The sequence below is a fragment of the Phalacrocorax aristotelis genome, chromosome 18 (genome assembly GCF_949628215.1).
Source record: "Phalacrocorax aristotelis chromosome 18, bGulAri2.1, whole genome shotgun sequence".
In the NCBI taxonomy this organism is placed as follows: Eukaryota; Metazoa; Chordata; class Aves; order Suliformes; family Phalacrocoracidae; genus Phalacrocorax; species Phalacrocorax aristotelis.
Window position 1 is genome coordinate 11,803,160 of NC_134293.1, and position 23,820 is coordinate 11,826,979.

General features: G+C 46.4%; 1 protein-coding gene across 3 annotated transcripts in view; it reads left to right on the forward strand.

The window, feature by feature from the left end:
- Window positions 1-23,820, forward strand: part of GALNT17 (polypeptide N-acetylgalactosaminyltransferase 17) — a 221,003-nt gene that overhangs the window by 181,835 nt on the left and 15,348 nt on the right. For all 3 annotated transcript variants that reach the window (XM_075113040.1, XM_075113042.1, XM_075113041.1), the window contains 2 exons: window positions 18,765-18,950; window positions 23,539-23,676. In XM_075113040.1, coding sequence (XP_074969141.1) covers window positions 18,765-18,950; window positions 23,539-23,676 — 324 coding nt within the window. The remainder of the gene's footprint in view (window positions 1-18,764; window positions 18,951-23,538; window positions 23,677-23,820) is intronic.

The following is a 23,820-nucleotide window of genomic DNA, read 5'->3' on the forward strand; positions in this document are numbered from 1 at the left end:
TAAAATAAAAGATCTTAACGTGCTGGTATGACTTACAGAGCCATAAATAGCACTGGAGCAGCCCTTCTCGTGCATGACCTTGCTGGAGCAGAGGGACACATGAAGGGCAACCTCTGCTCAGCCTCCAAGGCTGCAGCAATGGACATTTTTTCTGGCAGGTGGTTCAGAAAAACTTGTCGACAGCAATTTGGGATCAATCAAGGTGGGGGTTTCTGATTTTATGCTTTGTTTCCATCTCTTGTGGTTTTGTGTGTTTACAGGGAATTGCTATATTTGTCATTTTAAACCATAGCAAACCCAGGAATGCTGATGAATTAGGCACTAATAACAATTGGTGTGGAAATCTAAACAAATGTATGAGGAGTGAGTCATAACGTCGTCATGACCTGAAGACACAGCACTGCTCATTGTCTCATTTCTTCTCTGTTGTTCACTTTGTACATTCCAGTTTTCAAAACTCATTATTTGCGATTGGGTTTTGAAATGTGTTTTAGAAAAGCCTGAAAAGTTTCCAGAACTGAAGTTAAAAAATGGTCTAATTGATGAGAATGTTTTGTTTTGCTAAATCTGAAATTTTGCTCCATTCACAGCTTTCCTTTTTATTATAATTTATTATGGATTTTTAACTTAATGCAAAACCAAAAATACAGACGCTCTGTTCTGATGAGCTCCAAATGGGGCTTGATCCATTACCTTGAAACACCACATTTCCTCTTTAGCGGAATTTCTGTGGAATCACCATATTCCAAATTTTTAAAGATAAAGTTTTTAGATTATTTTGACTCATCTCTGTTTTCAGACATGGCCAGACCTTTATATGATGAATTCGTGGCAAATACCGGTAAGGGAGAAGTGCGAGAACTGGGCGGGACACTTCACGTCCGTGTCCTCTGTGTGTGTGGTGCGGTAGGGTCTCCCAGAGTGAAACACAGTGCCCACGTGCCATAGGACTGTTCTTAAAAGCATGTCCTGGGCTGCTGCTCTGGGTTTTGTAGCCTCTGTCATGCATTTGGAAGGAATAAAATAGAAGTAGCTGCTTCAGCAGAAAAGTTAGGAAAGTTATTAGCGCTGGTGCGCCCTTGAATGGCAAGCCTCATATTTGGAGGCAAAAGCTGAAATGAGACATTTTCCATTTTATGATTTTGTCTGTGGCAAAAGTCCTTTTAATCTCAATTTAATGAAAGCTGGCTCAAGATCTGTAAGTGACTGTGAGTACTTGAAAGAGGCAGGAGTAAAGCTTGAAGTGGGCTCCAAAGAAAGATGAATCTCTTCTTTAGATGAGGCAGAATTTGGAAAGTGGCTGGGTAACCACCATACGCTTACTTGTTTATGAGTACAGGATACTTCATTTAGATAAATGGCTTGGGAAATACACGGCAGAAAACGTGGCAGAATAAATTAGCTCCGTGACAGTTACATCAGGAGCACCCATCTTTTTCAGTCTCTCAGACGAAAATAACTGAGAACACTCTGGCTTCGTTAGTTGTTTACTGTTAACGGGTGATGTCCTTCATCCTCCAGCACTCCTGCTAAATGACAGGGATTGCTTTTTCCACAGCACAGCCTTCTTCCAGATACAGCAATTTGAATATGTTGGTGATAGTGTTGATACAAAAGCACCCACCCATCCCACCTGGGCATCGGCAGGCTCTTCTGGGACTTGCTCTTGTCTTTCACCGGTGCGTCGCAAAAGGCCTTGAGCCCCCAGCAGGCCCTACACAACAGGTCCCGTCGCCCTTCCCATCCCCGGTGAGCCAGCACCTTGTAGCAGGTGACTTTCAGTACATTTAGGCCAAATGAGAGAGGGAACAGGAACATCCCCTCCATGGTCCAGGGCTGTTTCTAAGCAGATGTGTACCAGGAACTTGCCCACATGAGTGGGTGGCATCATGAAGAGCCTTAAAGTTGCTGATTTTTGACAAAATATCTGATGGGAAAACTATTTTGTCCCCACAAGGTAGGGTGAGTAATGCAGGCTGTTAGTTTCCGATTATGGGAGCCTGCCTCATTGCACCCTTGCTGGGAGCTGTCATGAGTCCTTGAGAAGCAGCAGCGCTTTTGCTGGGTTTCTGTCCTTGTCCAAAACAAAGCACTTGCTGCCTCTGGGTGTTGATGCCACCAAAGTTCTGTAAGTGTAGAGCATGCAGCCCGGCCTGGGAAGTCCTATTCTGCTGACTTGCTTCATTGTAGAGGCAGAGCATGGCCAAACACAACAGGGCTGCCCTGTGATGGTGCAGCTGATGCTGTACCATCCCAGCTGCACCCACGCCGCAGGGGCTCCTGATTGTCCATTTTCTCCCATGCACTCTTCATTTGGAAACTCTTACTCGTTATCTTCTTCCCATGAAACCACACTGCCCACATCTTCTCAGCTGCTCTCCGGAGACAGCTGATGTGGAGGAGCTGTTGTAGCACTGAGTGAAACCCAGCTGCGTCAGCCAGCCCTCTTCTAAGAGCTGCTTATATGAAAGAAATTCAGGCTATTCCCTGGACTCTCTGCTCTCTGGCCATAACTGAGGGATGGGACAGCAATTTGCCTCCTAAGCAGCCTGGCTTCCTTCCCCACTTGCTGCAGTTAGCCCTCCTCAATCTTGGAGCTGCTAGAAGGGACGTGGGAAATGGCTTTCCTACAGGGCACTGAGTCCACAGCGCAGATGTGTAATAAATTGCAGCAGAGCTGTTCTGGCCTTGCATAGCCAAGCTGCTGAGAAGAAGCAATGCCCCCGAAGTCAGCCTGTGCTCAGCAACCCAGAGCTTTGCTGCTTATCTTGGAGGCCAAAGATAAAAGAGGAAATGTTTTGAGAGAGACCAGCCCTTCTTCATGAGATGGCACGTCCTATTCCAGTCAAAGGGTAACAAGTATATTTTTTTGCTAAAAAATATCCCTTCTTTGTTGGTGCCAGCTCAAACTGAGCATCAGCAGTCTCACATGGCCGAGGAAGACAACCCTACATACTGGGGTCACCTTGAATCCCATAGAGGCCCATCCCATTAAATGCCATCAGGGCCCCCTTCTGACAAAGTCCTGAAGCAAATTAGTGAGATGGGAAATAAAAGCACAGGTCATGATGTTCAAGACATACCATGGTCATGACGTGCAAAAGCCCTGGCCTGGCTTTTGCAGATACTTGGAAACAGCGAGCTGCTCTCCCCATGGCTGCTCCTGGAAAAAACCATGAAGTTACATCTGCAGAGTGTTACTGAATGCAAAGACTTCACACCTTTCTCAGGGAGTCCTTAAGCCACAGGTTGCCTGAAGCTGGGACAGACGTTGGGGCGGGTGTCACCATGTGCTTGCCCTGTTCTTCACTCTCATCCATGGATACCAGCACGTGGTTGCCATTGGAGAGGCCTGTCTTAGTGCATGTACAAAGCCAGCTTGTTGTTGTAATCTTTACATGGCGCAGCAAAGGCTTGTGTCCCTGCAGAGCTCAGTGCAGAAGATGTGATCTTCCCACTGGTGAGTTGCCACTGGACTCTGCACCTCTGGGGCCACGGGAGCCTGCACTCGTGGGACGCTCCAGCTGATAAGGATGACTGGAGTCAATCAAAAAGCAAGAGGAAGAAGAATGGCAGTCAGACTGCACGACCCAGTGGGTGCTCTCTCCCGCTGTCTTGTCGGGTGCGTGTGGTACTCCCTGAGCTGCCGTCAGCCTTTGCACCACTGGCTTTGTGAATGCCCCGTGCTCTGGGCTTCCGTAACACTCCTGAGGCATCCACAGCCAGAGGGGTGTGGGCTGCGAGGGAACGGGTGGGAATGCATGTGGGAGGTGGATGCTGCCACATGGGGTTGCCTAAAGCCCAGCCCGATTTTGGCAGACTTGGAAAACAGCAATTTTGACTTAAAGACAAATTTCTACAGTGAAAGTCTGTTTTGTGCGCTGTTCCAGGCTTTGGCTGAAAAAGTAGAAATATTCTCCCTGGAAATGTCTGATTAGAATATAATCACCATTTTCATGCTTCCTGGTGCTTTTTGAGGCTCTTAGTTACAGGGAATGGTAATAGGTTTCTTCGTGTTAGAATTAAATATCTGAGTATGTACGTTTATAAGTATGTGTACATATAAAGAAATTAAAACATTAATTGTTTTTATCAACGTGCTTCATTGGGAAAAAAGATCCTTAGGAGTTCTTTTTATGGCTCTGTAAGAGCCATTCGGGTGAAAGTCTGTGTGAAACCAGCGTTGTGGGCTTGTATCACTTCCACCGCAGTTATTTCTACTTGGCAAATCAAGGACGAGAGGAATCAGGGGAGAACGGGTAAGGACAGTGCTCCTGTTATTAAAATGCAGTCTCAAAATTGGCCTGCGCTGAGTCAAATGTAGTGCCACTAACCAGGCTTGCGGTACCTTTTGCATAGATTGAGGGCATCGTTATTCTACACAGGCTCTCTTTTTTTTTTTTTTTTTTTGATGAGTAAGTGAATAATTTTAAAAAGGGATGCAATATGAAAATAGAAACAACCAGATATTAGGTGATCTTAAACAATGAGCATGTATTTGGAGACTTAGAATTGAAATTCTTAAAATCTATTAAATATTTAGGGAAACTTTTGTGCATGACAGGACGAGGGAAACCACAGAAGTGCGGTAACCACAGTGGTATCGAATGGATAAACAGTGTCCTATCAGACTGAACACATGAAAGTGTTCCTGTATGTTTTTACCACTATCTCCATTCTGCACATTTCATGCAAAATTAATAATATTAGTTCCTAAACTTGGTAAATAAGTGAGTGAGCTGAGTCTTTGGCCCGTTCAGAGGTGTTTTGGTTTGCTTTGAACCAAAGACTTCAGATGAAGCTCCTGCATCTGAGCTGTAGAGCATTTTGGGAAATGACTGTTCTCACCAACTCCCAGCACAGTTTAATTCACTTGGGAGATACGACTGTTCAGAAGAACAGTGCTTTTATTGCACATTGGAATTCCTTAAGGTTTATCTGTTGACACTTGGCAGTATGCCTGTGTTGCCCAACTCTCTTCTCCTGAGTCAGCTTCTCTGTTATAACTTTATTGAAGATCATTGATCAGCTGAAGTAGAGTCTGACCTTTAAAAGACTCCTAATCATGTCTTCCTTCCCTGCCAACTTGTTGTTCTTATAGACCCCAGCCACAGTTCAGGTCCTTGTGCGCTATTTGCTACGTGGACAAAAAGGAATATATACCCTGATCCATCTCAGCTGTGTTTAGCTGTCTGGTCTAGCAGAAACACACAATGGATGATCCCACTGCCTCCATGCTGTAAAGAATCTAGAAAACATCTCAGACTGGGTTTTCAGTCTGGTGCCTGTGGACACTGGCTGTCTAGGCATCATTTTGCAGTGTCTGTGAAGAGGGTAGGGAAAAAAAGTTCTTACATGATGTACTGTAATCTCACTTGGAGAAGTTTCTGAATGGATCTTCTCCTCAGCTGAAAGATTTCACAGGACTTGGAGCATAGAAACATCTGAAAAACACCATAGTAGACATGTAAGTTTAAAATATCCCTGTAAGTCCTGCTGTGCAAAATCAGTCCTTATATTCCAGTATCTTGAATGGCCTCGGCTGAGGTTAGACTGCCGTCGCAACGGGAGCTGCCTGCGTGTGGCGTGACAGCCTCTCCCCTCCTGCGATTGTATCTCAGTTAGACTACATGAGTTGTAAAAGAAGAGAACAAGGGTAGATATCACAGAAATAACTTGTCAAGATGCTCAGTGGAAGAACCAAGATAGTATTTCACACTTTCTCTACCCCACCCCAGTGGTGTCCTCTCTGTGACCTCTGAACATCTGTCTTAAGCATCTCTGTACAGGAATTGTAGAATAATTCAGGCTGGAAGGGACTTTCGGTGGGCTGTAGCCCACTTCCAACGCAAAGGGGACCGACCGTCAAGATTGGATCTGCTTTCCCAGTCGAGGATAAGGAACAGAGGCTCCACAACCTCTGGTGGTCTCAGTGCTGGATGCTCCTGTTGTGCATCCTGGCTGTGGGAGCTGAGCATAGGGAAGGCATGTTTTCCTGTTCACAGCAATATAAATAGTTTGAAGTCAAAATACTTACAGAAGCAGAGCTTGCTGTAAGGTGCACGTAGGAGGGAGGACCGCAGCCCTGGGGTGCTCAGAGCCATGCACCCAGCAGCTGGCACTGTAGGGGCAGAGGGGCTATGGCTCTCCTACTCCCTCCTCTGCTACGCAAGATACTTCTTGGACTATATACTATGTACACCTGCAGGGGAAAAATAAGGAATTTGGGATATACCAGCTTTTTCATAAGCACAAGCAATGCAGAAACAAATGCCTAAACCCCAAAGTGGTTGTGTGTCCGTGTGTTTTGTCTTTTACGTAAAGCTCCTGCTTGGGCCTGTCAAGTGCAGCCTTACGCGTGATTGATTTACAGCAGTTTTGTGTGTGTAGCTTCACCTTCAGGCAGTGCTCAGGGCAGTGGCCAGACGCTGTGCCGCATGGAGACCCACCTAGCTGTCGCTTCTGGGAAGGATGATCAAAAGGCGTCCTGATATAGCAGCTTGAGCCGCCTCTTCTGCACCACAGCAGCCAGGTAATGCCAGTCCCTTGGGGACGGCACAGAGCTAATGCTTCATTTGGGTCTCACTGCTGTTAAATTACACTGAAGAGGTGCAATATAAGGGGTACAACAGCCAGCCGGCGTTTGCTTCATGAAAAATCGTTAGTTGTGATGCTCTGCAAAGTGGTGTCCGTGCTGTGACCAGACCCTAAGGTAAGCGGAAAGAAATGAAGGAGATGCTTTATGGCTGGGCTTTCGGGAACAGGGGAGCATTGAAATGTGTTCCTTGGGAACGGAGTTCCAGCTGTAACAAGCTAATGGCATCTGCAAGCAGCAGAGGTAGGATTTCAAAACCACTTTGATCTCTGCCCTGGTAGTTTGGTGCCGTGGATCAAAGAAGCAATTTGCAGTGTAGGTTATAGGAGGACTTAATGTGAAGCAAGATGCTTTCTGGGTAGCCATGAAGGACGCTTTCCTACTGTAGTGGTGGGATACTGGAGCACGACTGATGCCCAGTTAGGGGCAGGCAGAAGTGGATGTGGCTGTGCTGGGGAAGGGTTACTGCTGCTCTTCTGGACGTTAATGTCATCTCAGATCTCCTAATGGAGCTGTGACCAAAGGCGGTCTTGTTCCAGTGGGTTGGGTCACCCTAAGCAGTGCAATAGTAAATATGTTCTGCTTTCATTGGGTTTTGTTGAATTAGGTTTAGGGACAGCTCATGCAAGCAGCTTTTCCTGCAGATCTGGAGTATTTTCCTTAAGGTACCCTGTAATTCTTTAATTATTATAAATAACCCAAACACGTGAGTTCACTGCCGATAGGGGAAAGCGTAAATTGACCAAGATACACTTGCCTTTTTCATGCCACCAACACAAGGCCCTCTGTACTGTGGAGGACGTAACACCCAGGCGTGCAGGTGTGTCCGTGACAGCCCTCATCAGAACGACGTGAATCCTTTCTGCGTTCGACACAAAGCTATTGCTGTTGCTGGTTAGAGAGAGAGGGGCTGAAATCCTGGCTCTGAGAAAGACTATGGGAGTCGTGTTGCTGATCTCAGGGAGTGCAGGACTTAATATCCAAGCAAGGCTGTGATCAGGATTAGATTGTACAGGAGCAGCGTTAATACCATTATTAATAAAAATAGGAATGCAGCTCTGTTTCTAAACAGTGCTGTGTATAACAGGAGGGGAAAAAAACATTTTGCCGCAGACACATTTTTGCTTCCATCCGTTCCAAATCTGTTCCCAGTCCCTGCACAGCCTTGGTCCTCTTGGCTGTTGCTTTTGTTACTAGTTGAAGAGCTGAATTTCTGGCTGCTGTGAGCAAGTTCAATTCCTTTGAAGTCAGTGGCCATGGACCCAAAGTACGTTAAGGAAATGCTGCGGTCTTTATTAAACCACCATCTAACAGTGAGTATGAGCCCTGGCCGCTTGCTGTGGAAACTTTTGAAGGTGAAAAAGAGGGTCCAGATGGATGGCCACCAAAGTAATTCGATGGTCTTGGAGTGTTTCATGGATGGATCAAGCAGCTGTGCCACAGTTACACCCTAAACGCTGCCCCCAAAGACAGGGCTGCCAAATTTAAAATCACAGCTCCAGCTCAGCAGCAGTTCTGTCCTGATGGGAAACATTTCAGGAGTTGGCCAGACTTGAAGGAGTGACATTCAACAGATGATTGTGCCTACCACTGTCGAGATGAGCAGCTGTTAGTAGGTTGTTAATCTTAGAGAGCCTTTGCACAATGCTTTACCTGCACATGTACCAGAATTTTCACATTGTATTTTAGCGGAGGTTGAAGGCTGTCTGTGACAATCAGTTATCAGTGGTTTTGCTGATGATAGCTTCAGAGCCACAGCAATTGCTCGGGCTTTAAACTTACATACTTGCTTTGAGTTGCAGAGTGTTCATTATATCAAAGTACGAGACAGCTCCGCTGAAGAGGGGGTTTTAACGCTGCCGGAGAAAATAAGCAGATGGCAGAGTGAATGGCAAAAATATGACAGAGCTGCTCTGGCCTCTAACCATCTGGCTTGGACCTTAGCTTAACATTTCAAACTTGCACACACTGAGTCCTCCGCAGCAGACTTGGTGCTGGGAGGGGGAGTGTGTTGGGCAGTAGCACGTGACAGCCCGCAGGCGAGGATGGCTTACCTCAGTAAAAAGGGCAAACACTTTTTCCCCTCTAAAACAAGGGCCAGACAATAGCTGGCCTCCAAATTCCGCTTGCCCTGCCTGAGCTGCCCGTAGGTCATTACTAAAGTGACAGTCAGGTGTCTGTGGCAATGCGGCATCACTCTTGGTTTGGGCAGGACCAAGAAAACAGGTTTTGCAGTGGCTCCCTCCAGCTCCTTTGGACATCAGTTCTGAGCATTTCCTCCCATCATACCCAATATCAACTAAAATATAGCAATAAAATTCAGAATGGAGCATTTTTAAAGGAACATAAATACCTGTGGTTCAGACACATCCCACCGGCTCAGAGCTCCCTCTGCCTCGGTGGTGGCTGTGGCAGAGCAGGCTCTGTGCTCCAGCAATGGGCAGGACCCTTTGAAGCCCCTCTTAAGAAGAGCAAGTTCTGAAAAAAAGGTAGAGAGCCTTAGATAAACCTGACAGTTTGTTTCAACACTGTTGTTCAGAATCCTTTCCAAGCATAATGAATGAGAAAGACCATGGTAAAAACATTGGAGAGCTTAGGAAACATTGTCAGTCTGGCTTTGAGCACTGATAAGGCATAAAATACCTCGTATGTGTACGTGTGTCTGCGTACTCATAGGCTTTCACACCAAATAATAGACTTATGCAGACGCTGCATACAGTTCCTCCCTCTATATTTGCACGCTCTAGTTTTAAACTCATTAGCTGCTCTTTTTGATAAGTTACTTGAGCAGTTTTCTGCAGAGAGGATAGTCTGAGTCACATTCAGTCATATCCATCTATGAATATCGATGGAGGAGCTCGGCTTCCTTCCAGCGCCTTTCCCATCAGCATCTGATGAGAGGCTATCTATAATTACGGATCACAAAAGCTGCAGTCGTGATGTGCTGGAGTTAAGAGGACTGGAAGGAGCTCGGTGGAGCTGAGGTGCTGTCAGCTCAGGGGCTGCTCGATCACGCACCTGCCTCTCTCTGCATAAATAATTCTGTTTCAGAAATGCCTTTTCTGGTTAAAATGATACCCGGCACATTCCCCCCTCCTCCTGCCGCTCCCCACATGGACTTGTGTTAGTCCGAAGAACAGTCTATGGAAAATTTTCTCTAACGCCTTCTTTTGCATGAAAAATAGATGAAAATTTTGTTGAACTATTTACGCTCTTTTATTTTTACAGCTTTGACAGAAATGGTAATAGGAAAATGAGATCAAGATGCTTTTGATACGTTACTGGCAATTAAAAAACAAAAACAAAAACCACAATAAAACCCCCAACCTCCAAGTAGTTCATAGTCAAATCCTGCAGGTAAGTTCTGTACTACAAGCATATAAAACCCAGCATGTTCTTCTCCTTCTGAAAGGACTTACAGGTATTGTTGATGCTGTTTTAAGGCACTTGTCTTTTACGAGTCTGTAATAATCTTTGCATTATACTATTACAACATAATCAGGTCCTTGTCACGCTGCCAAGGCTGATCAGATAACATCAGTGTACTGAGGAATTACAGTACTAAACTTATTAGGAGAGATTTGTACCCAGATTAATACCACAGTAGTTGCGAACCACTTCAGCATGTAACTGGAGCTTTGTGCTCTGCAGGAACGTGGGACTCAGCCATATGGAAGCTGGTGATACAGATTTTGGCTCCAGCTCCAGCCAAGGCTGGGAGTTCAGGTGTGAGAGCTTCTTTTCAGTTTCACCAAGCATTTGCAAGATGTGGATTTAAAAATATTCTGTTCCTTTTTTTTTTTTTAAATAACTTTTAAAAGTGCTAAAATGACAAAGCTACAGTCACTCTGGTTGCTATAGTTGAGTTTTGCAGCAATTAAAATATCAGTCCTGATGCACTGAGAAGCAAAATGCTTCTTTTCAGCAGTTTTTCCGAGCCAAGAGGATGCGGACGCTTGTCATTACAGCTAATCCTCCCCATGCTGTGCTTTATGATTGGAGTCTTTTAAATGTAGCTTCCCACCAAGCCCGTTCTTCTGTATCTTATCTGGTGATAAAGTCAAATCAATACCTTTTGTAGACAGGAATGATGCACTATTTAGAACAGGTTGTGTTGCATTTGTTGGAGAAGCACAGCATAAATTTTTCATTGGGAAAGCCTCCAGTTTGAGCAAACACAATTGTGGTATGTATGTATCATTCTCCTTGAACTGTGGCAGCACAGAGAAATCACTGCTTTGCATTGACCTGAAGCTTGCTTTGTTCCAACGTCTCCAATATGTCAAATGTTAAACTATTTATGTTCCTTGCCGAGTTAAGAGGATGAAAACTGTGGCTGTTAGCTGGTATTGCTGGAGTCAGTTGTGCACCTGAGTTCCGCTCTTATTTGGCATTTTTAAGTGGCCCTTATAAAAGGAATGAATTTAGTAGTCTCAGGAGGAAAGCTAAGGCATTTGGACACTGGACAATCTGGACATTTCTGTTACTGATCTGGCACAGCATAGACAGGAACCTGTCCAAAGCGGTATGATCCATGAGGATAAAATGTGAGAGAAGGAATGCCAAAAAAGAAAAAAAGAATTTATTCTTTTAAATGTAGTATTAGCCTCTCCTCCCACATCCATTCTCTGCTTGAATGGACGTGGTCTGAGATGGCCAGGTGAGGACAAGTCCATTCAGAAACCATATTTTAAGGAAATGGCACATGAATACCGCACCCGATCTGGCTACTTGGCCCTGATCCTCTTGGAAAGGGTTGCCATGGCCTCATGAGAGAGAAAACAGGTTTAGCAACAAAATTCCTTTACCCATTTCAGCTGTAGGATGCTGGGTCTCTTTCTCTTTTTCATAGAGGTTTCCAAGGTGATTTGTTAGTTGTTCAGGATGAAGTTGTGTTGAGATTTCCAGCAAGAGAAGGGTCTCTTTTGGGTGCATTAGTGCAGACATTGTCCCTACCCGCATCGAGTTGCCTTCTTCCGAGATCGATGTACCAGAGTGTTCATCCCTCCTCGTGCTGAGAAGTGCCTCATCCTCCGGTTGCTCTGGTTGTTGGTCTTGGCTGTAGATACAGCACTGCACCTCTGCTGGATCTATAGCAACCTGGCCTCAAAGGTGGTACATTTACTGCTTGCGTAGAAATTCTCATACCACCAGTTCTCCCTTGATGTGATCTGTGAAAACCCACATATCCAAATGAAAAGGCAGTCCTCTTGGAGGAGTGCTGATGTCCACCTGCAGAGATCATGACTACTATATTGCACTGCAATGGGTAAAAAGTCCCCAAAGAGAGCTGATATTCCTTCTTTTTCCCCCCTCTGTATGTGGTTTCTTAACTGACCTTCATGTAATTCAGCTAAACATTTCTACTACAGTTCTTGCCATGATTGTTACATGAGATAGTAGCATTCACAATAGCTTGAAGGAGCACTTCAGTGATGACATAGGATATAGTGTGTGTGTGTGTATATATATGTGTGTAAAATATAAAATCTTATCCAGCTTGCTGTGTGTAAGTCATGCAACTTCTGATTGTCACCCATAAACAGGCAGCAGCTAATGGCATGGAGATGTTTATTTATCAATACTTGGATTTAACAGGCTCGCTGGGGTGTGTCTCTCACTACTACACTACAAGGACCTTGCTCCGGGGGAATAAAGGTACTACTGCTAAGTTATACTTCTAACTACCAAGCCACAAGGCTTTCTAGAGGAAGTAAGGCCAACACACTGCCTTTGCTCTCTCGTGAGGATGCTTAAATAACAGGCAGGTACTGCAGCACCTCTCTCTTCAAAAAGGATTTTAAGTGTAAGGGGTGCTTCCTCCAGCACCGCAGTGCTTTCCTTGCACAGGCTGCTGCTGTGGGAATCCTTGACCCCGCTGCCCGGGGGTGAGGAGTTTGCCTTGGGCTGCCATGCCCCACGTCGGCATCGCCTGCTCGGGTCTCATCCCCACCGTCGCTTTGGGCCGAGGAACTACAGAGGTTTGGGGAGTGACTTCTTCATCCCGTTCCTGACCCCTTTGCTGCTCTGGTATCTTGGGGACTAGGATGTGGCAGCGCTAACTTGGCCCTGGGGATGTCCTCCCATGGTGTCCTGCGGGGATGTGGGACAGAGCACAGCCAGGACAGGAACAGAAAGGGCAAAACAGCTTCAGATACATAACTGGAAACTTATGTGTAAAAGTGTTGTTACTTCTGACAAAAGGAGTAATTTGGTGAGATACCGTCTCTCAGAACTATACAAGGGAGCATGTGGAGAAAGGATTATTTCCTTGCCTTTTTTGCTGTTTCTCAATTTTATTATTTAGGTCTTTGTTCTGATACATTCCTTATTATTTTAGCTGCCCTGGGTAATTGTGTTTCTCCCTTAACTTAGGAAGTTACTTTTAAAAGAAAAGACGGGGGTGAAGATAAGGCAAAGCTGTTAAATGAGAAATCTATTGCTAATTAAGGCATGGTTTGGCTAATCACCTTAGAAATGAAGTTATCAGCTGAAAAAGCCTGGAGTTTGTGTAATGAAAGTTAGGAGTGGGGGTTTCTTCCCCTGTTTCCTTCTGTCATAATACATTCAGAGATTAAAAGTGTACCTCACAGACTCATCTTGACACCATTAGACATGATGTCTCTTTGCATTAACTGCAGGCAGGCTCGAGCTGTTCTAGGATATATTTCAGTCTGAATAGTTAAAATTTGGCAAAGTTATAAGCAACTAAAGTCAGGATCCTTTAATGGGAGCTGTCAGCATTCATCGTGGATGTCATGCCACTCTCCGGATAGAATGCCACGTTCAGGACCCAAGGTAGTCACCGTCCCTTCTTATTTTTATTAATTATTAGTATTTTTATTAATTATATCCCAGGGATGAAGAGGTAGCACAGCATTATATAAGGCAGCAGCCCACGGGCAGCAATAGTATGGTTTTTCGTCCAGAGATACTGATGGATGAGAGGAGACGGTGCTGTGCTGGGGCAGGGCACCATCCTGGCACTCCACGGGCTACCAAAGGGTGAGGGACCAGCCCCACTTTTGCCTCTGATCTCACAGAAGTCCTTCTCTCTTTTTCTGATGTCAGTTTTCTTTGTGCAAAAGCAGATGGTGAGCCTGCCCTTGTACGGCTTGCAGCCGCATGAAGAGAAGCGGGATGTGCGAGCTACTCTGCCATCCCAGGGGAAGCAGCCCCTGCGTCAGTGTTTTCTGATAAAAATATTCTCTTTAAGTTAATAATTTTATCTTCTACTCCCCTGCTGGTGGGCACCATGGTGTAGCAAGGGCAGGTTGCAGAAGGCTGGGGAGGGGAACAAGGTTTTCTTAATATATATGCATTAAACCTCTGTTTTCAAAGTTATTTTTTCACCCATTCTGTTGCTAGAGCTGCAGCCACACCGTCCCCTCTGTGTGCCCTTTGCTGTTCCGTAGGGGCTGGGTAGGCTGCGACGCTGCATATGGGCACCTGTGCCTGAGAGGGGGAGCCGCGAGGGGCCCCCGCTCCACGGGGTGAGCGGAGGGGGCCAGCACACAGCGGTGGAGGAAGTGGCCCTGACCTGTCGGAGAGGATGGGGTGGGACAAGGCAGCAGCCCCCCGTGCTCAGCAGCATCCTCCCGCTTGCACCAAGTGGCATCGAAACACATCATCTCGGTTGGTCCCTCCAAGGAAACCAGACCTGTAAAGCACAAATAGCACTAGTACTGCCGACCTCAAGGCATGAGCTTGGCCAGCCACTCCCACACGTACTTCTAGCCCTGCTCAAGTGGGGAGTGTGGACGGTGTCCCAGGCCCAGCATGGCATAGGACAGGCTTTGGCACCCACCTGGGTGGTGCATCTCCTCTGGGTCATCCTTTTCTGCCTGGCTGGCTCCTTTGACATGAGAGAGATTGCCAAAAGCCCTTTTGTTTCAATAATGCTCCTTGGGAGTACTTGCCAGCTCTGGCAGACAGGAACAAAGCAAACTGATAGCTGCAGTATCAGTATATTTTTGAGGGCAAAGGGGATCATGGACAGTAATTGTTCTTAACTGCTTAACACTTTGAAAGTTGTTTCTGCAGCTGTTGCAATGAGCAGGTGAAGCGAAATTGGGATTTTCTCTCTATTACATCCACAAAGGACCATCAGTACGCTGCGGTTTTGGGCACTCTTCCGTTCTCCCTCCATTACCAGGAGTGCAGTAACCGCAGGGGACATGCATTTCCCAGGCAATGTCAGGGTGTCTCCTCCCTCGGCTTGCTTGCAGTCCCCTCTAACAGGCCGGGCCACCGCTGTTCCCCAGACTGCTCCCAAATGCTACATTTACTCATGTCCTAGCTGTCATTAGGAATGATGTATAGAGTGCTCCACAAGAGAAGCGTAAGAGCAACTCTTGGATTTTGCAACTGCAGGCCCGATGGCAGCTGGCAGAGGAGGAGCTGTTGTCTTGGCTGGGAGGAGGAGGAATATGTTGCTCTTGGATATTGGCGGGCACTTGCACAGCCGCACTAACACACAGGTACCTGTGCACGAGAGAGGTGCCTGGACCTTCCCTGTAGCTCAGCTGCGGTATTGCGTCATCTGAATCCGCTCCCCGTTTTGGGTTATCCCCAGTGCAGGTCACTGAGAAGCCGGCTCTTTCATGAATGGTTTCACACACCCACGACACCTCTGTGCATCTGGAGGGTGATCAGAAAGCAAAGCTGGGCCGTTCCATCACCGGAGCAAGGCGACGCATTCTCGTGCTAACCACAGTTTACCTCCCACGTGTGCAAACACTCCTAGAAAGCAAGTGCAGTTTCAGCCAGACTCAGACATTGCACAGCTTCAGAGGAATCGCTGCTTTCCATGCTGAATTCTTAGGACAGTCGCATTTTGCTTGGAAAATAATTGCAAGTGTATTACCCACCAGCTTTCTGAAAAACACATCAAAGATCTCTGGGTGATGGATTTGTTTTCTGTTTGTTTCTCTGGAATTTCTTCACTACAATTTAGTGTTAACCGGTTATTTATAAATCCAAGCATCTTTCTGTGTGTTTGATTACTCCTGTGTGTAGACTGATGGAGAAGTTATTGAGTCACCATCATTTACTGGAGGGGAATGCTTCTATTTTTAATTCTGCATCTCTTTACGGGTGGATGAATGGCAAGCTAATAGTCACGTTGGAATGTGAATGTCAGAAAATAAGGGAGAAACTTGAGACTTGCTCATCATATTTAACGTGCTGTGTTACATACTCTATCTTGAGTCTTTAAACATGCCTTTACATCACATCCATGCATATTTTATAAAATGAAGTGTTTGTGATTTCATCCGTTGTAGGAAGCAATATAAAAGACACTGCCTTGCTAAATAGGCTGAACACAAATTCCTTTGACAATACCTTATTTTTCTGATTGGTCTTAATGCTGTGCTGGCTCTTGATTACCCATCTACTAAGAGATAATCCTTAAAGGAATTAGCAGAAACAACATGCTGGACTGAGTGTCTGGTTAATGCAGTTGCAGTAAATAGAGTATCTTAAGCGATTATAGGTTTATTTGCTATGAACATGAAAAATCTACTTAATAGAAAGGTCATCTGTTTGTTAAAGGTCTTTGAGGACAACTGGCTTCTCAATAGGGACATAAATGAAGGTTCCCAAAGAACCTTCTGCCCTCAGGGTGTGAGTGCTGCAGGGGTGGAGCTGCAGCAGGTTGGGACATTAGTGCCGGTGAGCCCAGCGGAGGCGGCTGCCTCTGTGCGTATGTGCACGATCGAGCGTGGCCTTTGCCTGCAGCATGTGGGCACAAGTGGCTGAGATGCATCAGGTCATCTGCTGGGTGAAGACTTCCAGCCTTGCTGGAAGATGGAGAGTCTGCTGGGACCTTTTGGTCGCGGTGCCTCGCAGCGCATCTTATGTTGGTGCCAAGAGAACAAAGCCTGGGCTGCTCTTGGGGCCATTCACCACTCCTCAGTTGTGGTTGTGGCAAGGGTAGAGCATCACGCTGAGCCTGTAGGGCAAAGTCACCTTGTGCTTCATGGCCATGAAGGGTGTCTCCTGGATTGCAGTCCCTGTGCTGTCACCTGTGGACCTGTTCATGTGTGGTTTTGCATTTCAGCAGGAACAGAAAGTCTTTGCCAGGCGATATGGGAACAAGCAACGCCTTCCTGGGGCCATGGCTTCCTCCTCTGTACACTGAGGACAGAGATGCCGGGTGCAACTTGGCTGTTTCCCATGTAATAGTTCTCCTTGCTGCCACTGTTACCAGCTGAAACGGTTATAAATGCCTTGTAAAAAGTTAGATTTTTTTATTTTAAAATGACAATTTAGGTGTTTTTTAGGAGATAGAAGTATGGTCTTTCCTTGCATAAGTGCCTTTTATGATCTCTCTGGAACTGGCTTGTGGATATGTATATAAGCAATGCCCTTTGCACAACGCCCAACAGTCTTCTCTCTCAGGTTATTACAATATGTGCATTTCAAGGTAGTTTGTACAGCTATTTCAGAAATCTAGGAAAGCTGTCTAGCATAAAGCCATGTGAGTTATTTAACTAAAGCATGGAAAGGCAATATTGCGCCTTTACTGCTAGAGGCAAGCTTGCTGGAAAATGACATTTTAATTACATCATGGTTTTTACATTTTTAAAATAATTATTCTGATCTCAAATAAGGACAAAGCCTAACAAATCCCCAAAACTACAAAAACAGGTGGTGCTGGGGATCTTCCAGGTCTGGTAGTTTTTTTCAGCATTGCGGCCGAACCCAGCAGCTTTTGGAGCACCTGAGGGCAGAGCTCAATGCTCCTCTTTCACCGAGACATTGAGGAACTAAAGAACTGAGCAGGCGAGAAACTCAAGTGGTTTGTGTCAAACTATTCTCTTGGGAATATTCCTTTTGAATTATATATATTTTTGTTTACAATTACCTTGTTCACGTCGTAGTTGCTTTGCTAGCATGTGGCCTGTTGCAAAACTTTCATCAGACCTCGTGGACTTCGCTGGCCCGAGGCAAGCGTGGTTGAGGCTGGATAGGAGGGATGGGCATGCCCTTCATCTCAGCAGCCAGCTCTGAATTCACTCTGGAGGCATGAAATTGTATTTAAAAGTGTTCAGAAAGGTCAAACAGCAGACCAGGAGTAAGGTGGGATATTTTTGCTGCATGTTCATGCACCAGCTAATAAATGGGGCTCTGATTTTTTGCTGTGGGCTCCTATATTCTGCAGCAGTCCAAGCGAGAACAGCACGAGAAGCAGGTTTACCCCAAGGGAAGACGTCTCCCTGCTGTGCTGCCCCTTACTCATGTCACCTGGGCTTAGAAGGTGCAAGTGCCCTGTGTTGGGTGTGCTAAAACAGTCACTCAGAGGTTAAAAAGGGCAGCCAATACAGCCATGAGGCTTCTCATGGTGCCGGGAAAGAGGATTGAACAGGGTCAGTAAAATTTTGGGAATGCAGATGGGATAAAAGGTGGTGAGCCTGGAAGAGATCCCAGAAATGGGTGTTATAACAACTGTGCAAAATTATAATGCAGAGCAGACTGCAAAATAGGCGAAACTGGGATTATTAGGCCTCTTTGGCATATGTGTTTGTAACGATTGCCTGGTGTCCTGGATACTTGTCTTTAATTGAAGATAAATAGCTTCTTGGTGAAGACAAACAGGGAGGGAAGAACCCAGGTACGGCATGTCTTTCTCTGAATACCCTTCCCCTGTGATAAAAAGATTTCAAATGATTTTATTAACTTCTAAACTGTGATTTAAGGGGATTTTAAGCAGCATGAGAAAGAAAAATAATGAACAAATGTTTTCAAGTGGGAGAAATCTGTCTCTGCCATATGTTTGACTGAGTCATCCCTTCTGCGGGAGATGTTGCAATAGTTTCTACTATTCCAGTCACTAATCCTTTTTATTTAGTAGCAACATCCCTGTAAACTTAGCACCTGATCCTTCAACGCATTAATGCCACATGTTGGTTATAGACCTGATCCTTCTAATGTCGACATGTGTTTTGCTCTGGGAACAGGTTAAATTCTCCCTGCGTGTCTTGCCATTGAGCAAAGGCCAAACCTGGCCATGGCTTTCCACTTGCCAGCTGGACGATGTGACGCTCCGCACTTGCCAGGATATTACAGAAACCTCAAAACCCACGACTTCTTTCTCAATATATACATGGACCCTTTGCATCACGGCAGAGCCCCGTACTGATGGTGTCATGCGGTTGTGTTGCAGGTGTGGCTGTGTGGTGGCAGCATGGAGGTCCTGCCCTGCTCCAGGGTGGCTCACATTGAGCGCAAGAAGAAGCCCTACAACAACAACATCGGTTTCTACACCAAGCGCAATGCCCTGAGGGTGGCCGAGGTGTGGATGGACGACTACAAATCGCATGTCTATATCGCATGGAACCTGCCGCTGGAGGTACGGCCATTGCACCCTATCCTAAGTCTTCACTTTATTGGGTTAAAAACTTGAATTAGAGAGTATTTAGTGCCCCTGGGTGAAGCACAGCCTTAAATACCCTGGGTCGCATCCCCAGCTGTGGAAGTCAGCAGAGCTCCCTTGGCTTTGATGAAGATGCTGCAAAACCTGCAGACTTTGGAGGAGTTCCAGTGATTCACATCAGCCTTTTTATTTTCATTTCTAAAAATTAAACCTGTATTGTAGTGTTTATCTCCCTGTTGAGTGTTTACACAGCATGAGTTTATGTCATTACACTGTGCTGCAGATGGAGTCTGTCTGTAAAATCGGTTGTCAGAAGATTATTAATATCAGCATCATTAGCGTATGAGTTTTTTTCCTGCAGCTCGGGCAGGTCCATGTCACATGCAGCCCAACTTGGGTTTCCCAGCTCGCAGATGCTGTCACTGCCCGGAGCTCACTGTGGATGGTGCGTGGTCCAGGTGCCTGGGCCATTTGCTTTCCCAGTGTTGGGAAAGTTGGGGCCATCAGCACTTGGGAACCGTGTTCAGAGGTAAAGGATTGTATGTCAGTGGCTCGCAGGAGATCCCCTCCCAACAGCATCACCTGCAAGTGCTCCAGATACACTCTCTTTAAATAGCTTTGGTGGTTATATTTGTTTCTGCACAGAAATTATTACATTTCCTTAGATCTGACATGTTATTTTTCATGTAAATCCCGCCATGTTGCAGCATGGTGCTTCTTTGGAAAACTGTGGGGTCCCGCCAGCCAGAGAAGCTGACCGTGCCCAGGGGACACATCCTGCCCCTTTCTAGGCGATTCTCTGCATTTCTGTGTAAAGCTCTATAGGCTCCAGGAGGGCTGCTGCTTGGCCTCCGGTCTCTGTGTGGGTTATGTCTAATCCTGAAACCCAAGAGCACCTCCTGCCTTCCAGATCTGAACGCTGCCTGGAGCATGCTGGGAGCAGCCCCAGCTGGACTGGTCCCCTCTCCTCCTGCCTCTCCTCCTGCCAGAAGAGAAGGGGTGGTGGGGAGGGGGAGGCAGCAATGGTCTCCAGCTGATAGGTGGGATGAGGATGGGGTGCCCTGCAGAGCCCCCCGTAACCCACTCCATTCGCAGTGTACTTAAGCACGAGCGCTGGGCTGCTCTGTTCAAGCGCAAGGCAAAACCACCGCTGCAAGCGGCCAGACCCCACGTGAGCAGTTATTTACAGCCACCCTTCTGGTGCTAAAAATAAACGTGAAATACTCATACCTTGCAGATCACACTCCTGCAAAGAGCTGCTGCTGTCCTGATCCTGCTGCGGCAGCGTCCCCAGGTGGCAGCCCAGTGCTCTGGGGCATTTTGAAAAACATTAAAACCATGAGCTGCCGCTGCTCTCTGAGGAAAGGTTACATCTCGGGAGAGTTACTGGCAATTAGAGGCATGGTAGCTGCAACTTTGTACTGTATTAGAGAACAACAGGTACCTGGGAAGGGTTGGTGAGCTGCCTGCACTGCCGGTTTGTCATCCTGGGGGTGGTGGAGAGTCCTGGATTAGTTCATTATTGAGAAATAGATGTTTACCCAGCGAGCTGCAGGAGGGCACTGGCTGTGACGGGCACCGCTCCAAGCGGTCGGAGATGCAGAGAGTTGCTGCAGGATTGAGTGATTTCGGGTCTCTTAAAAATAGGTTGTAAGATCCAAACGCCCATAGGCAGGGATCATAAATCACTGTGCATTCAGCCCTGATCCTCAGGCTGATTCCTTTTTAGAGGTGAGGCACCCTGCTCCTGCTCAGGAACAGCTTGGGAGCATGGCAAAAAGGGATTAAAATTCATCAGGAAGCTGCAGGTCCTGTATGGCTTGGTAAAGGCAGCATCACATGAATTGGCACTGGGCATGGATCTGGGGAAACAGATCTGGGTTATCCTAAAACCAATTTGAGATTTTTATATAGGTCTTATTTGTAAAATCGAAATTTAATTTTAAAGAAGCTTTGTCTGACAAGTGGTATTGCGCAGGGGTTATGGATACACAGTGAATTATTTTGCGATGCCACCATATTAAAAACCAAGCCAAACCCCATGCACTGAATATTTCAGGTACTGACTGGTTTGTGGTCCTGCTTTGCTCTGCGTCCCATCTCGCCCACTCAGATTTCAGCCTGTCCTACCTGTCTTCACGGAATAATCTTTATTTTTACCTATAAGCTACCAGTTGTACATTAAAATGCTGTCTTCTCTAAAGCAGAGTGAATAATTCATTAGATCATTACAAGTGTTGTAATGGAAAATTGCTTTTCCAGCTGTATTTAATGATCACTGCAACAGACAAGAGCAGGAGCTAAAATAGAGTAGAAACCCAGACACCTGTAGGAAGGAGTGAAAGGGTCTGCAACGTGCCTTTGGTTTCACAGAATCACAGAATGGTAGGGGCTGGAAGGGCCCTCTGGAGCTCACCCCGTCCCACCCCCTGCTGGAGCAGGCACCCCCAGAGCAGGGGCACAGGGCCGCGTCCAGGCGGGGGGTGAATGCCTCCAGGGAAGGGACCCCACAGCCTCTCTGGGCAGCCTGTGCCCCTGCTCTGGCACCCGCACAGGGAAGGGGTTTGTCCTCATGTTCAGGGGGAACTTCCCGTGTTCCAGCTTGTGCCCGTTGCCCCTTGGCCTAACACAATCCTCCTCAACCAAGGGGAAGCCTTCCTTTCTGCAGATTTTCTCTCTCACCTCTGGGGCCTGGCTTGCCTGAGGGCAGCCTTAGCAAAGAAGGCATTCAGTAACTCCACCTTCTCTGCATCCTGCGTCACCAGGGCACCCACCTCGTTCAGCAGCAGCCCACAGTTTCCCCAGTCTTTCTTTTACTCCTGATGTATTTGAAGAAGCCCTTCTTGTTATCCTTGACATCCCTTGCCAGGTGGGCCTTGGGCTTCCTCGTCGCGTCTCTGCATACCCTGACAATGTTCCTACATTCCTCGCAAGTGGCCAGTCCCTTTTTCCACATCCTGTAAGCTCTCTGCTCATCCATACAGGTCTCCTGGCTCCTCTGCTTGACTTCTTCCTCAGAGGGATGCACTGATCTTGAGCTTGAAGGAAGTGGCACTGGAATACTGACTAGCTCTCTTGGACACCCCTACCTTCTAAAGCCCTAACCCATGGGATTCCTCCAAGCAGGTCTTTGAAGAGACCAGTTAGCTCTCCTGAAGTCCAGGGTTGTAATCCTGCTTGTCACCCTGCTTCTGCCACGCAGGATCCCGAACTCCACCATCTCACTGTCACTGCAGCCAAGGCTACCCCCAACCCTCACATCCTCAACCAGACTTTCTTTGTTAGTATAAGGTCCAGCAGCACATCTTGCCTCAGTGGCTTCTCCACCACCTGTGTCAAAAAGTTATGCTTGATGCTCTGCAGGAACCTCCTGGATTGTGCACAGCTTGCTGTGTTGCTTTTCCAGCAAATATCAGGGTGGTTAAAGTCCCCCATGAGAACCAGGGCCTGTGATTGTGAGGAGGCTTCCAGCTGTCTGTAGAAGACCTTGTTGCCTTCCTCTTCCTGAGCAGGTGGCCTGTAGCAAATGCCCACAACAGTGACACCCGTATTTCCCTGCCCCTTAACTGGAATGAAATTCCATAATGGAATAAAAGGTTAAAGGGAGGGTAGCTCTCTTCAGCCCCTGCTCCTGGCTCCTGTAAGATTATTCCTCCAGGGACAGATTTTGTAGCTCTGCCTGCTTTTAAATCTTCTCAAACAGTGGGGTTCCTCTATGTCTCCAGGGAGACTATTTCACAGCATAATTATCTGAATTGTCAAGAGGTTTTTCTGAGGTTCAGCCTCAAGTTCTCTTCTGTAATTTTTATCCTTTATTCTTAGCTATCTGCCTCTTAAACCTTTTGGTTTTTTCTTCTTTTCTTTCCCTCCCTTATTTTATACCTTTTAACTGGACTGTCCTCTGTGTTGCCTCTTAGTAGGGTACACACCCTTGGTGAGTAAGAGGAAGGGTTTTGGTGCTCAATGCACCGTCAGGGGTTTGCATTTCCAGGATTCAGTGCATGACCATCTTTTAAATCCTGACGTACGTTTGCTGTTAAGCTCTTCCGGAAGGCCTGTACATCAGTACCTGAACGGGATGTGAGGTCTTTTAAAAATACTTTGTCGTTGTGCCCATTAACAAATTCAGTCTCTTTCAGATTCATCTGAAGCCCAGGAGAATTGGTTGGAAGATTCACCTCTGTTACACTGCACTTCTCATATTTCCTTCAAAACCTTTTCTCCTCCATTTAGGTTCTCTTTTCTAAATTACCTCCCAGGACCAAAGCATGTCCAGCATCAGTCTGGGGGCCATTTCAAGGATGCCTTCAAAACCTATGAGAGAAGTACGTGTCTCCTCCTTGCTGTGGCTGTGAAACCCAAGTCATCCTTCTGACTTCCATGAAGATGATTTCATCTTGGACACACATGCTATAATTCCCTGGTGTGGCCTCTGCGTGGAGTTACTCAGCTGCTGGCAGTTTCCAGGCGGCTTGGAAGTGATATCAAATAGTGAAATAACACTCTCTTTAAGTTTTTTTTTTAGAGTATCCATTCAGCGACGTGCTGTGTCTTTATTTTTCAGAATCCAGGTATTGACATTGGAGATGTTTCTGAGAGAAAAGCATTAAGGAAGAGCTTGAAGTGTAAAAATTTCCAGTGGTACCTGGACCACGTTTATCCAGAAATGAGAAGATACAACAACACCGTTGCTTATGGCGAGGTAATTAAGGCTGAACAGTCCCTTAGATCAGACTGGTAATGTTTACAGCTGGTGAGGCTCTGCTGAGAAATAGCCTCAAAGGAGAGGAATGTGAATCAAAACCTACTATTTGTGTATAATTACGTAAATTTGTATAAAACTGTT